Source organism: Cyrtonyx montezumae, unplaced genomic scaffold (genome assembly GCF_038088225.1).
Source record: "Cyrtonyx montezumae isolate F1298 unplaced genomic scaffold, pur_monq_1.0 scaffold_3, whole genome shotgun sequence".
Lineage (NCBI taxonomy): Eukaryota > Metazoa > Chordata > Aves > Galliformes > Odontophoridae > Cyrtonyx > Cyrtonyx montezumae.
In genome coordinates, this window is record NW_027072034.1 from 110,924,749 (window position 1) to 110,941,646 (window position 16,898).

Sequence of the window (16,898 nt, forward strand, 5' to 3'; positions counted from 1 at the left end):
CCCCCCGCTACGTGCAGGGACACCTCCCCTTGGGCCAGGCGCTCCCGCCGCTGCCGCTCCCGCCTCTCGTCGCGGCTCTGCCCAGCACGTCACGCAGCCGAAGCCGGCAGGGCCCGCAGAAGCGCTGCCCGCTCCCTCCTCCCCGTGGGCACCGCCGCGTTTCCGTCTCCGCGCCACGCGCGCCTGACGGGAGCCGGCCGGGCCGCCATCCCGCCAAACAGCGGCAGGTGCGGTGGGGCAGCGAGGCCGCTCCGGAGGGGCGAGGCGCGGCCGGCAGCCCCGCGGCACGACCCGCAGCCCGTCCCGCCCGGCGCTCACCTGCTCCCGTCGGCGCCCTCTCGACCGCCGCGCCGCTCCGCTCTCCTTCACGCGGCGGGACGGGACCCGGCGCCGCGCCGCCAGCCCCACACGCCGCTCCGGAGGGCGGCGCTGCGCGCATGCGCGGCATCCGGGCGGCGGCGCGGGGCGCGCTGGGAGCTGTAGGCAGTGCGCGGGAACCCAGTTCCCTCAGCCTGACCTCATAGGAGAGGAGCTCCAGCTCTCTGAGCATCATGGCCCCCCCTGGACCCACTCCAGCAGCTCCGTGTCGTTCTGGTGCTGAGCCCCAGGTCTGGACGCAGCACTGCAGGTGGGGCCTCAGGAGGGCTGAGCACAGAGGGACCGCCCCTCCCACCTGCTTTCGCTGCAGGACAGGATACGGAGTTCAATTGAAGTTACCCCTTCCAAACAGATGGCTCATTAAATTTTAATAGCACAAACTGGCAAAATATTCCAGGCGCCGTAAAACTTAACCGGCACTTATGCCTTAGAGGAGAGGCAGCTGGGTGAGAGGCGATCACAGCCTGAAGCTTCCCACTTCCCCACTTTATATACAGCTGAGTCTCTTTACAACATGTTACTGCAGCCTGAAGTCCTCTTCAAGCCGTTATGGCCCCAAGGAGAGCACATGGTTTCTTTCAGTTTATTCTTTTCCTTAATTTCCTTAAGCCATCACATTACAAGCAGAATCTACTAACACTTAACACAGCATCTCCGAGAACCCTAAAAAATAACAGATGTAAGAAGGAGCTTTTAGGGAAGAAGAGGTAAGGAAATCATTCCAGTCAAAGTCAGGAGACGAGCTTGGTTTACTGAATGCCCAGTAAAGCACAGATGCTATAAGCAGAATATTGAGGTCAGCAATAAGACCAAAGACCTTTTCAATTTCTCTGGTATTCAGTGAATTCCTACAGTTTTAAGTTTTCTTATCAGATAAAACTTAATTGCAGTAGAGAATGATTTGTACATGCCCACAGTCTGCACAGAGTTCAGTAGCAAGCATCTGAAGTCAAGGGTCTGGAAAAGTAAATCATCTGTAAGCAAGCTTGTCAGAAGGTACAGTATTAAAACAGCTAGAAAGCACTGAAAGACCACCAGTCAGAAGCTTCACAGCCCCTCCCCTTTCAAATCTTTTTTGCCCAATTGCTCCCCAAATTACAGTGCTCTGAAAGCGAGGACAGCCTCTTAAAATCATTTGAGCTACCTGTGGAGAAAAAGCTTGAGAGCAGATGAACAAGAAGGGAATGGGCTCAGCTCCCCTTACCCATGGCTCTCCAGTAAACCACACATGAATGTCAGGCAGCACCAGCCACTGCTCTTTAAACAGCTGGCAGTGCTCTGTAACGGGTCAGTGAAAGGCGTGGTGATAAAGCCACCCTGCCACCATCGAGCATTTCTCAGTAACTCCGCCCACAATAGATGGGGGCTTGATTAAACAGTGGGCAAAGAAGTGAAAAGCCCATCTGGAATCAAAGTGGCGTAAGCTCTGAGGGTTAAACATACTGTAGGCAACGAAACGTGACAGTGTAAACAGACTTGGTTCAATAAGGCTTTTATTATTTTCCTGTAGCCAGAGGCCTTTGCTGAATATGCCTAAAGTGTCAGCTCCATTTTCCCCCCCATCTTGCTTTGGTATGGAATCAGTGCTGGTCGAACCTCCTCCTTCAGGAACTTTGCCACCTGTTCAAGAAAGAGGGGAAAAATAAAGTTAGCAGAAGCTAGATGTTCCCTTCTTTTCCCTATTCAGTGCTGCTAGCCTCACTGGGGTCTGTTTCACAGACGTGTTGAGCAGTCAGATATACCCAGGATAAAATGCCCACAGGGCAGAAAGACAAGGCAGTCAAATCAAAACAAAGTAAGATTGTGCCTGCCACAGTAGTAGGAACAGAGGAATGAAATATCAGTTCCACTCTGGTATGCAGGATGCAGGATTAAAAAAATTGTGTATCAACACCTAAGACCCACAGCCTCCTTACCTGCTGAGGAGCACGTCCAGTGAAGGAGGAAGGATCCAAAAGGCTGTCAAGGTGATTATGGATGGGGCTGAAGTAAGGATCAGCACAGACACGGGCAATGAAGTCATTATCACCTCCCTCCTGTTTCACAACAGCAGCTGCTTGCTGGGAGAGAACACGGATCTTCTCATGGCAATCCTGCAGGGGGAAGAGGAGGGAAAAAAAAACATTCAGCCTGCTGTTACTCACTCACAAATTTATCCTACTTGTGCAGGAGGGGTAACAATAAAGCATACTGGACAGCACATGAATAAGACAGCTTGGACTGTAGCATCTCATGTCACTGTAGGAAAACAAGGTATTCCTGATCCTTCTACACCTCTGCTCTTTGAGCCTAAAGAAGTCTGAATGACATGCTTGTTTCTTGTTCAATTATAGCACAGACTTACAGCAGCAGAATCCTTCACACTTCCTCAAACTCTCCAAACACTCTTAGGATTCACAATGGATTTTTTTCTCTCCATTTGTTCCATTTCCCATCTGCAGTTTTTCCAAAGACAGACTCTAACAGCCGTTACCAAAATATTCTGTTAACTACAATAGTTTTCACAATCATCCCCTGCATGGAACATCTTGGGAGAATAACAATCTACAAACTTGGAAAACAAAAAAGAGGAGAAGCTGTCCGACTTAACCAGCGGTGAACTATGTAAACCACAGCTTACAAGAGGACAAACAGACTAAAGGGAAAACAGCACACAGATCTGAGGGCCTTAAGACATTCTTTGCTAGAGAATCCTCATATGGAACTAAGACTGACAAAACTCTTAGTTTTTCTGAAAGATTTCCTCTACCTTTGACTTCCTGTGAAATCAATCTGTAAAAACAAGGGAACCCAAATATGACTGAGGACCACCCACCCACAAGATCAGAAGCTGCCATGATGGTGCTAAAATATTTAAATGATTGTATTTATAGCCAAACAGGAATCTTCTCAAACTTATTATCCCTGAGCTAATTTTCCTTAGAAGGAAAAGGATCTCCTTTTCCTCTACTCAAAGGCCATCTGCTTCAGCACTGACATGCTTCAGAGCTGTTTAGGATGTTTAGGGGGAGTGAGCTGTTCAGTGGTGAGGAAGGCAAGTGAGTTATTACGTTGTGAGGTAGGAAAACCTCAGATTTGTCTCCAGAAAATTTACTGTTACAGAGTTCTCAGCACATGAAAACGGAACACATTGTGAATAAGAACAGCTTTTATAAGTGTACTCAACTCTAAAGATTTGTAATTAAAGAGCACCAGAAAGAAGGTAAGCCAATAACAAACACAAATGAAATTAGCTTTTCAGTCTACCCTAATCTAATTAGATTATTTAGGTAAATACAGGATACTTTAGAAAGCATCAGCTGGAAAAGATAAGGAAACTTTAACACAGAACACGAACCTTAATGTGTTTAGTTAGGAAGCTTACTGACTGACACAGTGACAAACATCACAGGCACAAAGACAGAAAAAAAGATGTTTCCTGACCCAGTGAGCCACCAGAAGCACTCCAGAGAACTAGAACCACAGATGCAACTCAAAGCTTCTAGGAAACCTTTCTGCTGATACTATATTGCAAGTTAGAACTTCATCTTTTAAGGGAAACAATTATTGAGGGAAACATCATAGCCTAACGGTGAGAGAAAACAAGTTACCTCTGTAGGATGTAGATTTCATTACCAGTGTTTAAACTGAACTTTGAAATCAAATGATAAGGAAATGTAACCTGTGTCTGAACCTATTTGCTAAGAAAAACATTTGATTTCAATTTGCTTGGACACAGAAAACTGGATGAAGGACCATAAACAATAAAAGCAATAAGGGGCACTGTACTGAACTAAGGAAGTGTGACGCAAGAACGGATGGCTCAGTCTTACTTGCTTTGCCATTAACGACACTGATTCATTCCTTTAATTCACAAAGGTACCCAACTGCCAGAATGTTCCATCTGAAGAAGCCTGGCCTGCATTCCGAGTTCCCTCAAACGTTTACAGAGGGAAAGCACCTACTTGCACCTCATGTAATAAAAATAAATAGGTTTCTCTCCCCTCCAGCACAGCCAGCCAGATTAGCTCAAACACACACTGTTCCTAACAGTAAACAAGGACCTCTACAACTGCTCGCTCCTCAGAGAGCTCAGTCTGGCTTTGCAGCACAAGTGGAAAATTAATAACTCTGTGGGAATAAGTGGAGAACAGACAAAGGTGAGGTATTCAGCACAACAAAAAAAAAAAAGAGCAACTTTTGTTTCTTAAGAGTGAGACACCAGATAGTGAACAAAGGTACTTCTGAATTCACTCGTACCTGACGATTGCCCCCTGCTTTCACCATGGCCATGATGATGTTCTCTGTGGCCATGAATGGCAGCTCCTGCCGGATCCTCCTGTCAATCACCTTCAAACAAAGAAAGCAGCATTACAGGAATTCTGTAGGAAGCTGGGACTCCTGGTTAGGTTTGCCGCTCCCTTTGAATCCCCAGGATAGATGATTTCTCTTTTTGAATTCAGCTCTGGAAATCCAGGTACAGACAGAGCTAATAGCTTGGGGCTAAACTTTGTCTGGGATGTCACCGTGGAAAAGATGTACAATGAGGTTGTTGCTTTGCTGTTGGTTTTATTTTAGACCTGTGGGTAATTTACAGGGCTGTATAACATCTGCCTTGACAGAAACTTTTGATGGCAAATTCTACAGGTTCATTGAGCAGTTCAGATAGAAGTGCCCCTTTTAAAAAGTTTGGCTATGACAAGTGCCACTGTGTGTCAGTGCTGCAAGCAGTGAGAACACAAAGCAAAACTCGGGAACTGCTCCAACAAAGAGACAGAAATACAACCTTTGGGAAGATTTACTATTCTTTCCCCCACCCTTTTTGGCATAGCTATCTAATGATTTACCTTTGGATATACAACGAGTCCCTCGGAGATGTTCTGCAGCGTGCTCAGGATGATATCAGCTGTGAGAAAAGCCTCAGCCAGGCACACACGCCTATGGAACACAGGTACCCAGGGCCACAGTTAGCAATAAAGGCCATGTTCAAGTCAAACACAAGTTCAGCTCTCAACAAAAGTCCAAGGCACAGAGTTTTCTATATGGAGTATGGAATGGACAAATGACTCTTTATATTAGATGTAGTGAAAGTAAAATAGGGAACATTCCAGTATTATGTCTGCCCTTGGCAGCTACTGGGAAATGAAAGCACCGCAGCAACCAGCATCCAACTTCTTAAATGTTCTGTTTTACGCTGTCTGTGCAGCTCTTTCCTTAGCAAGACAGGTAATATTAGCAGCTGTGGAGTCAAGTCCTCTTAGAAAAAATACATTTCATTCTTTCACAAATGTTTATGCAGTCATTTTGTTAGAATAACACCCTCAGAAGCAAAGCGTATACCAGTTGCTAGCCAAAACACTGTGCCCTGTATCTTAGGAATTGGGAAGGTCAGATTTTACAGCAAAAGACTACTTTTACACTAAAACATTCAAATGAAGAAGTCTAATTTGAAATATCAAAGGTAAGTATGAGCTTTATGCAAATTTACTACTAACTGCTAGGTGGATGAACTGAATGCAATTGCTACTGTTTACTTAATTATGGATCACAGAATCACAGAATGGTTCCTGTGTTGAAAAGGAACTCAAAGATCATCTAGTTTCAACCCCCCTGCCAGGGCAGTGTCACCAACCCTAGACCAGGCTGCCCAGAGCCACATCCAGCCTGGCCTTGAATGCCTCCAGGCATGGGGCATCCACAACCTCTCTGGGTAACCTGTTGCAGTGTGTTACCATCCTCTGAGTGAAAAACTTCCTCCTAATATCTAACCTACATCTCCCATCTTGCTTTAAAACCGTTCCCTCGTGTTCTATCACTATCAACCCATATAAGAAAACTTTGGCTCATCTCAAAATAGGATCAGAAAACAAAAACACTGCTCAGCAAACTTTGCTAAAAGATCTGCACAGGTTTTCATAAGACTGCTTAATAATGGTTTGTGCTCTTCCTTTAGGACCTAAATTACTTCTTTTAAAGAACACCACTTTACAAAGAGATGAAAATGGGTTTCTTTAGATTAGTTAGAGGGTGAAGGGATTACAGATTAACTGTTGCATTATTCAACCTTATGAGTGAAAAAGAGTGGGGTCAAAGCTGTGTTCAAAACAGGAATGAAAGCTAATTTGCTTTGTGAGACGGTAACAGTATGTTCCTAAAGCAGAAAACTACTACATCAGTTAATCACCTGTGTTATCTGCAGCCCTCTTCTCTCTGTTGGATCATTTTGCAAAAAGATCTTGACTGTTAAAGAAAACTAACAATTTCCATCTGACCTTCGAGAGAACACCAGTTTGTAGTCTCTAGATTTTATCAAGTCTGCTTTTCGTCAAGGTGGTAACCTGTGGTTTTAGTGTGAAAACAGTCCATTCCAAACACATCAAAGCACCTTCCTGCACAAGATATTCTAAAACTGCTGCACTGCACGATGTAAACAAACCTGTTAGCACTGTCATCCAATGTTCTCTCAAACCACTGCACAGAAGCTGTTTGGAGGGGATCCAGGACCAGAGTCATCAGGTGTCGAGCCAGGCTGCAGCACCGCTCTGAGCGCATAGGATTCCTCTTGTAAGGCATGGCACTGGAACCTGTGAGAGGAGACAGAGTGATGGGAATGGGGCAGAAGAGATAGTGCACTCAGGAAGATGCAGGTCCTGCCCCCAAAAAGAGCCAAAAAATGGCTCCTAACGTGCTAAAGCCTCAAAACACGATGGTTTCCTGAGGACAAAATGCAATAAAGAAATCGACAGCATCACACTTCTTCAGATTAGAAACATCTAAATGTGGGAAAAAAAATAACGAGAAGACATTTTGCCATTCTACAGAACAGCAGAAGCACTACCACATAAAAGGAACAGATGGACTTCATTTTTAGCACAGTACTTAGCACCACCTCTCCAGGTTGATGAGAGCATTGTCCTCTGCAGTCAGAGTTACACTGATGCCTTTTGCTCCAGTGAAATGAATGTGGAAACCAAGTATCAAATGCAGAATGGTTCAAATAACAGATAGAGCTAAGGTTTAAACTGCTGACTCAATCCTATTAAACCATTCCAGTTGCCTGAGCTTTCTCCTAGCCAAGAGCTAACAAAATTGTTCCTTTTTTTTCCTCTCCAAACATCACTGGTATCTTTTCTGGAAAGGGTTTTATTGTTTCAAAGTTGTCTATGCACAAACAGACAACAAAACGTGCTGAGTCAAGATGAAAACCTACAGTTCTGGTTAGCTTCATGAGGAATGGGGAACACTGAATTCTCCTCAGATCCGAGTTGTCTTCTGTGGGCAATAAAGAATAAATGACTGCTTCTTCTCTTCCAGAAACCCAGGAAGAGAAGAATACAAACATTAAAATCAAATTAATGAATGTCCAGAAACCTTTGGTTGTTTTTTTTTTTCTGTTTGTTTTGTTTTATAAATACTTCAATACACTAAAAACTTTACACCCCAGTTAATTTAAAACAACTTCTGTTAGTGACATTTCTGAGTTTACCTAAGAGGCTGCATCAACATAAATGGAAAGGTCCACACATGGCCCAAGAAACGTCACCCACCCCTTACCAATCTGGTCTTTCTCAAAAGGCTCTTCTATCTCCTTCAGGTTGGCCAAGAGACGAATGTCAGTACAAATCTAGAAAAAAGTGCAAGACATTAACAAACAGAACCAAACCAACACTTCTCCTGTCAGTGCTCATGCAGAATTGTTTCCACTTGCATCCAAGATGAGAAGTCGTGATACAGTGAAAAATTGCCACTACAATCATGCTTCCTGACCTAGAAATCCCGAAAGTCAAGAAAGCATCAGCAAAAAAGTCTGCCCATCCCATCAGAATACAACACAACCCCAAGCAGGGCCAATGTTTGCATGGAATGGTAAAGATATTGGGAAGAAACACTGACAAAGCATAACAGAAGTACAGCGATTTGCAAATACAGATAATGAGTGCTCCGTGAACCAGCTGGTTTGTAGAACTAAACCAGAACACCACAGATCACTTCAGTCCATGAAAAGGACAAGGAACAGAGATAAAACAATGAAAAAAAATCCACAAGGACGGCCAGAATAACACTATTATCAGAGATGCAACTGAGGGGGAGGAAATGGTGGAATTAAAAAACCTCATATGCACTGGGAAAGATGTTTGTGCTAAACTGATCCAAGCAGAGTAGATTAGACTAATGCCTGGTGCAAGACTTATTCACACATCCCAGAATCTTCTCATTAAAATTGTTTTGGTGTGGGTTTTTTTTGTGTTTTCTCCCCACCACTGGTCTTAATATCTTTGATATCTGATGCCTGAGCATGTACTCAATGGTGATTTACATGATCCCAAAGAGGAACTGAACCACAAACACCAATTATTATTTCCCAAGAAAAGCAGTCAGCACCAGGAGCACCGAGCACCTTCTCTTGTCCTTCCTCCTGCTGTATACACACAGGTTGCTCACCTTGTGAACAGATGCCCCCAGACTGGCCAGTACAGAGAGGACTTCAATATCCACCTTGCGACTATAGGTCTGCCCTGTGACCATGTAAGACCTAGAAACAAGCACAGAAGTGGAATGCTCCAGACACTAAATTGGATGAGAAGACTGCGAGCAAGGTGTGACAACAGCTCTTTAAGTAGATGACAATCGTTTTGCACTGATTATGAGTTTGGATTCAGGCTGTCAGCTCTTTGGGCAGCATGCACAAGGAGAGAGAGTGAGGCAGAGGAAAAGGGGATAGCTGTGCTTTAAAGAAGTGCCCTGGTTAGGAGATGGAGTCTCCACCAGAGAGCTGCAAGTGGGAATGAAAGGCCACAAAGGAAGGCAGAAATCAACAGCGGCACAGATGTCAATTTGGCAGTGAGTGGAATCAGAGCCAACACGGACAGCAAGAGTCAGACTTTGTTAACGTCAAATTTAGGTTACTAAGCATTCTTGTTACATACCGCTTAAATCCTGCCTTTGCAGTCACTAATCTGTCCAGCTCTTCAACCTCAGAGGGACAAAAAAACCAAAAACAAAACAAAAAGAACCTCAGCATATAACGACCCAAGAAGCATTTGATGCCAGAATCTCCACACACCACTAGAGCGAAAAGCATTCCAGGTAGGAGAATATTTCACGGTTGAAAGTCTGCTCTCTGGCTTGACTGACTTACTTTGCTGTGGTCTCCCTCAAAGAGCTGCAGGAAGCTGGCTTGAGTGCCAGTGGTGCCTTTCACACCCCGAAAGCGTAGGTCATCCCGAGCCCGCTCTAGGTTCTGCAGGTCCATGCACAAGTCCTGGATCCACAAGCAGCAGCGTTTCCCCACAGTGGTGAGTTGTGCAGGTCTGAAAACAACGGAGAACAGAACACAACTCCTTGGTGATTTATACAGTAACTCCAAAAAGACCACCCTTAGCTGATCCTCTCTCATCGGAGCAGCAGTTAAAGACATCTGACACATAGCTATCACTAGTACATCTTACTAGACAATAAGACTGCTCTTTCCAGAAAAAAAAAATTACTGATGGCCTTTTTCCAGAACTCTGTCAAATGGAAAAGCATCAGCAGCTGATAAATAACATGAGGTGATGGATCCACTCCCAGGCTCCTTATTTCTGCTTATATTCAGCCTCAACTCCTGGGATCCAGCAGCCAACTCGGTGGGAGAGGTTCTGCCTGCAGATAGCACCCTCTAGGGGCCCAGCCAGGCAGGAGAAAGCAGGGAGAGGGGAGGAAGGCACAGTGAGTGCAGTACCACTGCTGCACACCCTAGTCGCTCTGATGTCAAGGACACAGAGGACCTCTACTGTTTTAAAAAGACTTCACAGACGAGCAAAGTGCTCCGATTAATCTCAGGCACAGAAAGGTGTGGAAGTGGGGATGGGCAACCCAGGAGGAATACAGAGATTAAAAACAGGGATGATGGTAGGAAAGCAAAGCTTACCTGGAGTTTAATCTGCCGTGGGATATGAAAGGTGACAAGAAAGATCTCTGCAAGTACATAAGCAGCAAGAGAAGCTAGGGAAAAACTGCTAGGGAAAACGTGGACCTGATCCTAAATGAGTCAGGGGGCCCTGCTGACACAGGACTGAAAAAGTTTAGGCACTTGTTGCCTATCAATATGGTCTTCACTAGTAGGACATGCCTTCCATATTACTTCTTGATTACTCCTTTGCACTCTTCCTATGATTCAGAATGAAACAAAGACCAGAGAGTACTTCTCTAAAAATCTTTTGACATAGAGGGGCCAAGGACTGAAGCTGACTGAACAACACAGCACATACAGCAAAATCAAGAGACCAGACCTGATGCTCCCACTCTCCTTCAGTAGTAATTTTACAGTGACAGACATTGATTCTGACATGACCTGTGCTTAATTTTCTTGTGCCTGCTGATCCACATCATCAGGATAGGAAACCATAGAATCACCATGGTTGGAAAAGACCTACAAGATCCAACTGCCCACCTGTCACCAATAGCTCTCTCTAAACCACGTCCCTCAACACAATGTCGAAACGTTCTTTAAACAGCACCAGGGTTGGTGACTCCACCACCCCCCTGGGCAGCCCATTCCAGCACCTGACCACGCTTTCGGAGAAGTATTTCCTAACACCCAGTCTGAATTTCCCCTGGCACAAACTGAAGCTTACAGTTTACAGTCTCTGAAAGCAAGCAATCTGAATGAAGTAGCGGATTAATGACCTTCTCCAGCTACAGACCAGTCCAAATCTTGCAGCGTTTTGACTGCAAGCAGTAGCTCCAGCAGTACTGAACAAAAAATGCAATTTTCCAGAGACAGAAAATGCCATTGTCCTGTTAAATCTGTTAAATGAGAAACTCTTCCTGTTTTGTTTTGTTTTTTTCCCCTATAGGGATCCACAAATGGATGTATGAAAAGAGAGCCCATGCAGTCATCAATTGAGAAGAAAGCTTTAGCAGACTGAATAGCTGTGGTTTCCTGCCAGTAACAAACCTTTCTAAGCTGCAGTGGAATACAGCAGATGGGAAAACAAGCATTAAGAATACCTGACAGCCTTAATGCAATTCAAAATCACACTGTCTGAAACAACTCAGAAGTTATGTACCTATGCCAGCAAGTTCCTTATGAGGCTCTGTTAAAACAACTGCTGACAGTATCCAAAGAAAAAGTCCAGTTTCCTGAGGCGAGGCTGGAAATAGGCACATATTCCTCTCCTGAACCACCAGCAATGTCTTAATGATGTCCAGCAGCGCCAACTGTGCCAGGTCAGAGATAGCAAAAGGAAGGGGGAAGGAAACAGTAGTAGCAGGTCAGTTTATCCAGGGCACAGCCAAACAAATGAAAGCAAAGGCTGATGGCTACTTACTGGTAGTGAGTGAAGCCCAAGGTAGGCAGGTCAGCGTGCGTCTCAGCAAAGTCGGCCAGTCGGCTGATCACCCTCGCGAGCTGGTGGATGCAGGGGGATGGAAAAGATGTGGAATGAGGAAGGGATGGGATGGCGGGGGGGGAAAAAGAGCAAAAGCTGGCATGCTCAAGCACAACAGTGTGAAAAAAAGGGGACGGAAACAAGCATACAGTCATCAAATACCTCTGTCTAACTGTAGAAGATGGAGTGCTTCATATTTTCAGGGCACACACACAGTTTTTACTTGCTAAGAAACTCAAGCATGGGATGATGTAAGCAGCTGGCTGTTAGCTGAAGCTTGTCCAGTCCTCATACCCAACCCAAGCCTGCAGCTGGTTTACCCCTGAGTACTTTCTTCATTCCCAGAATTGGTCAGAAATTCCCACGATGAGCAAAGAAGCTTTGCAGAAGGACTTGATAAAGAAAAGGAAGATAACTGTTCACTTGCTCGAGGATAACCCAAGCAGCCAGCTCCTCCTAGCTTCCCCACAGGGCCTAAGAAAATCCAGGCTAAATGCATGCTATCCACAGAATATCAGTGCTGCCCACTTCTGAGACGCTCCATAATCACCTTCTCACCTTGGGAAGCAGCAAGTTAAACCCATCACGGAGAACAATCAGATCCTGAAAGAAGCAAAGAAAGGAAATTTGGGCCATGCTTGACAACCAGCCATTCAGTCCGAAGGAGCAGGCATAATGAATTCACTCAGTGAGGAAACATGATCAAAATATGCCTGCTCAGAAAGACTCTTCTTAGAACAAAGCATCGCTCTCACTCCTGTGCCTGAACACAGCAAGGGACTTGTTTGTGACAAAAATGCTCGATCCATCATCACTTCCTCTATACTAGCCATAGCTAGTCACACTGGGCAGTATGAGACCTGTATTCACTAACTGAGCATAAATGGTTATTTGGAGATGCTCGTGATGCCTGTGACAGATTAAATCATTGAATCGAGGCAGAAAATAGAGGCGCTGTAGGCTAAGGGCAGCAGAAGAGTAAGAGGTCTGATCATGCATCAGTCCTGCCTTTCCTCTTTTCAGACTCAAATACAGACAGGTGCCAAACAACCTAGGGAAGGTGCTACTAGCTAAAAGCCAAAAAGGTTTGCAAGAGTGAGGTACAAATAATCACACGGCAGCATGACTGGCATTTGTAGGACAAAAGAGGATAGCAAGATGCAGAGACTTGGATAACAGGGAATGGCAGTATGCAGAAGTTTCAGTTTGGACTCAGGTTCAAACAGGTTTGTCATGGACATTTGGTAGTTCTGAGAACGGGGGCACTTTCTTCTTTATTCAGCACGTTTATGCATTCTATTGCAAAGCTTTATCTACATGAATCGATGCAAATGTCCCAAGCAACTCATGGGTGTGCACATCAGAAGCTGACTGACTTTGTAGGCCAGTGAACTCTCGTTGGCGCAACTGACAGTTCACTCGTGTGCACACTCTTTCACTCTTATGATTGTGAATACCTTATCTCCTTGAATGTTTAACATGCAAACAGAGCTCAGGGAACAGTAAATTTGCAGACAGATCTTGCTTCATATCAAAAGAGAGAAGCCACAGGAGAAGCTAGTCTTCCTAGGGTACCCAGGGAAAAGGGTAATCAAGTTCAACAGGAAGACTAATAAAAATGTATGAAAAAATATCTATTATTTTGCTTATAAAATAATAGTCAACGAAGAGCTATTTATTTATAAATTACTATTAAGTGAGCAACTACATCTTTGTCTTGTTCAGCTCTGCAGGCAGGAAAATGAAAATATGATATTACCGTATTATCCCCTACGTAACAGGAAGTTGCTCCGAGGTGAATGATGGCTGCTGCTTTGGGACAGCACTGGGCAAAGGTGTGAACGTGTGCCATCACATCATGGCGCAGCTTCTTCTCTTCTTCTGCTGCCATCTTGAAGTCAATGTTGTCCAGATTCGCTTCCATCTCCTTTATCTGCTCATCTGTGATGGGAAGCCCAAGTGACTGCCAAGGAGAAAGAACCTTCTTTAAGGGGCAACTCCAATTTGACACAGAAGCTGTTTAAATAATTTACTCCCGAGTGACAGCTTGTGGAAGCATGGCAACTGGGCACAGTAAAAAGTTGCATGAGCAAATGCTGCTTCGTTCTAGAGCTCTCAAACCTCTTCCAATAGGGCACTGCTCATGCTTAGATGCTCTCCTTGGGCTTCACGCTTTGCTCAATCTCAGAACATCCCTGTGACAACTACAAAAATTAGACATGCAGGGAGAAGAGAGACAAAAATAGCACTCTTTTAACTCCTTTTAATGAAATTCACCATTTGGGTAAAGAACAGTTCAACCACCAGGACACAAGATAGCTTGTGTCAGGAAGAACTCTGGACCACAAGTGGATCAAAACAACTGCAAGCATATATGATGTGCTTAGAACGACTGCTCAGAACATATGGAAAAAGGATGTCTGCACCTTTCCAAAAGCCCCAAAATTCATCCCAGTCTGAAACTGGGGAAACCGATTCTCTGATCTGGAAGCAGCAGACAAATACTCCTAGCTCATGTTTTAAAATATTTGCTAAACTTTTTTTTCTTTTTTTCCTGGAAGTTGTTTTAAAAACAGTAAGATATTATAAATACTGATATAAATCTTGCACTAGCTAATTAAGATGAAAAAAATATCTCCTTCTAATATGGTGAGTTTTAAAGTCTCACCATGAACTTAGCACTGCTGCCTTTTCTATGTTAAAACACTGCTATTTTGCACAGCAGTAATTGCAATTCTCCAAGCAGGAAGCTTTAATCATAGAAAGCATTTCAAAAGCTGGTTCTGTTTCCAAAGTCAAACTGACTAAAAACCTGCACAGGTGGAATTTGGAATTAGAGAAAATAGCAAGGGAAGCAGATAAGTCTTCAGGGTCCTCATCAGATAATTAGCACCCAAACAACTCAGAATACTTTGCTGCAAGTGTAATAACACAAGCATGAATGCCCAGATGAGTAATGAGAAGCACCTGGCTCCAGGCTGCTCCCTCTGAGGTGCTCAGATACACATCATAACTGTCTGGAAGCTCATAGGCAAGTCATCAGGCAACAGAGCTTCGTGCCCTAAAATCTCTTGCCTTGTTCACACAATCATGAGCCGTTCTGAAAAGCTGAATTGGATTCTATCTCTGTCACAGCATCAATACATGCAAGGTATGTGCCAATGCAGTGTCCTCACGTGGCCACAAACATCACGTGAGGTCTCCTCCCTATGACCTTCTGCCAATATTGACAGTATCTCAAGGAGAAAGCAATCAGGTGTCCTTCAGATCTGTCCCCCTGTACCCAAGTGAGAACATAGGGTCTCTCCAAAGTGCCCTAAGTCTGCACTGTGCTTCTGACACACAGTTCCTCTGAGGCTGTTCCAATACACTGACGTGTTGTTGTAACAGCTCTGATCATTCACTCACCCCTATTGCCAGAGCAAGGGCTGACAAACAGAATGAAAACACTGGGCTGCACATCTGATAAAGAATATGTAAAATAAATACTCAGAGGAGTAAACTGTTGGGGGAAAAAAAGAAAAAAAAATTGAGACCAACTAAAGGGGCTTATACTTCTGAGAGAAAACACTGAGATTCCGCATGCGCAGAACACTTCAGGCTGCAGGACGTCTACTGGAAAGAAGAGCTCTGTGAATGTTCTGCTTGTCTTTCAAATAACTTATTGTTGGATAAAGAGCTCAAGGCTCAAAAAGAATGAAGCATTAGTGAGAATATCACAATGCAAATGAATTTACATTAAAAACGACAAAAAAAAGTTAAAGTTTGGAGACGGGTATGGACTCCCATGCTTTAGCTCTTAGCCTCATGTAGGCTGCTGGGGTGAGTGAGGAGGCAGCGCACAAGCGGCCTGAAGGACAGTGAAGATAACTACCGGTGTAAATGTTGCCCAACGTGTTATTAGTATTTTTACTATATGCAAAAAGAAATACTACACATCTTTAATAATGAACCTCAGGAAACCACTTCTGATTGTATCTATTGCACGCTGACAGCGCTAACAGGTGCTGAGGAGCTGGATTCTTCTGGCCAGAACTGACTTCAGAAGACAAACTCCCCTGGAATGGGGAGACAGATAAAAATAGTGGCATGGGTGCTCCAGAAACTGCACTGTCTGCCTCAGCTTCCTGAGAGCAAAGCTCTGGTGGCAGCGGGAGGCAAAGCTGCCAAGGCCTGGGAGCAGACACCAACAAGCTCGCATCGGTTCTTTCAGCAGCTTGGTTCCTCCGGTTAGGTACATCGCGTGAGGTACTCTGCTTTCAACCAGCTCCCTCGCAGCCTTCTCTCTGTTTTTCTTAGCGGTTACCTTTTTATTTATTTTGGACGGGGAGGTCCGCACGCCGCGGCCCCGTCCCCAAGGGCGGCCGGAGGACGGCTCCGGCTCCCGGTCAGGACCGCGGCCCCCGGCGGCCGCGCCCCGCGTGTCGGCACCGTTACCTTCTCGGCCTGGGCGAGGTAGAGCCAGAGGCGGCGCCAGGTGCCGAACTTCTTCCTCTCGCTGAAGTTGAAGCCCATCTCGGCGCTGGCATAGCGCGACACCAGCGGGGAGCGGTAGCGGGCCAGCGGGTCCTCCTCGGCGCAGGGGGTCGCCATGACGGCGGCGCGGCGGAAGGGGGAGCGGGGCCGCGCGCCGCAGGCAGCCGGGGGGATAAAGGGAGGGGGCCCCGCCTCGCCACGAGGCCCAGCCCACAACGCGGCGCCGCGGGGCGGGGAGAGCGGGAGGGGCACAGCGCCCCCTGAGGGGCGGAGGCCGCGGCGCGGGAAGCAAAGAAAACGCGCGGGAAGGCAGAGGATTAAATGCTTAGCAGCCAAACACATTTATTAGTCTTTTTCTCTTTTTTTTTTTTCTTTTTTTCTTTCTTTTTTTTTTTTTTTCCAGGAACCCAAAAATATTTTGTAGTTATAATGTAAGCAACTGAGTTGCACATAATACAATCATATCTTTCAAAAAAAAAAAAACAACAAAAAAAAACCAACAAAACAAAAAACAAAATAAAAACAAAACAAAAAGCTGTTTAAAAGCCCCCCCCCCCAAAAAAAAAACCTTCAGAAAACTTATATATGTATTACACCATCTCTCAGTTTCAATGAAATGACGACGACTTATTTCCTTATTACTCTTGTCACACTCCAATAAAACATCACCCTTTTTGTTTGCTTTTGCTTTTT

At 45.0% G+C, this 16,898-nt stretch overlaps 1 protein-coding gene across 1 annotated transcript; it reads right to left on the reverse strand.

Annotated features, from left to right (window-relative positions):
* Positions 1–1,854: 1,854 nt before the first annotated feature.
* ADSL (adenylosuccinate lyase) lies at positions 1,855–16,344 on the reverse strand. Its single transcript, XM_065742969.1, has 13 exons — positions 16,167–16,344; positions 13,489–13,692; positions 12,288–12,332; positions 11,670–11,749; positions 9,497–9,668; positions 9,285–9,331; positions 8,800–8,890; positions 7,912–7,981; positions 6,794–6,941; positions 5,205–5,295; positions 4,618–4,707; positions 2,295–2,471; positions 1,855–1,998 (listed from the first exon to the last, which is right to left on the reverse strand). Exons 1-13 carry the CDS (start codon positions 16,320–16,322, stop codon positions 1,912–1,914), a joined length of 1,458 nt encoding a protein of 485 aa, XP_065599041.1. The 5' UTR covers positions 16,323–16,344; the 3' UTR covers positions 1,855–1,911.
* Positions 16,345–16,898: the final 554 nt, after the last annotated feature.

What these genes read in the sequence shown, in the direction of transcription:
- ADSL (XM_065742969.1), bottom strand. Translation starts at nt 16,322, where the DNA reads ATGGCGACCCCCTGCGCCGAGGAGGACCCGCTGGCCCGCTACCGCTCC. An exon ending in TTAACTTGCTGCTTCCCAAG is followed by an intron (nt 11,750 to 12,287) that starts GTGAGAAGGTGA and finishes TGCATCCACCAG; the next exon opens with CTCGCGAGGGTGATCAGCCG. An exon ending in AAGCAGGGGGCAATCGTCAG is followed by an intron (nt 2,472 to 4,617) that starts GTACGAGTGAAT and finishes TTCCCCCTGCAG; the next exon opens with GATTGCCATGAGAAGATCCG.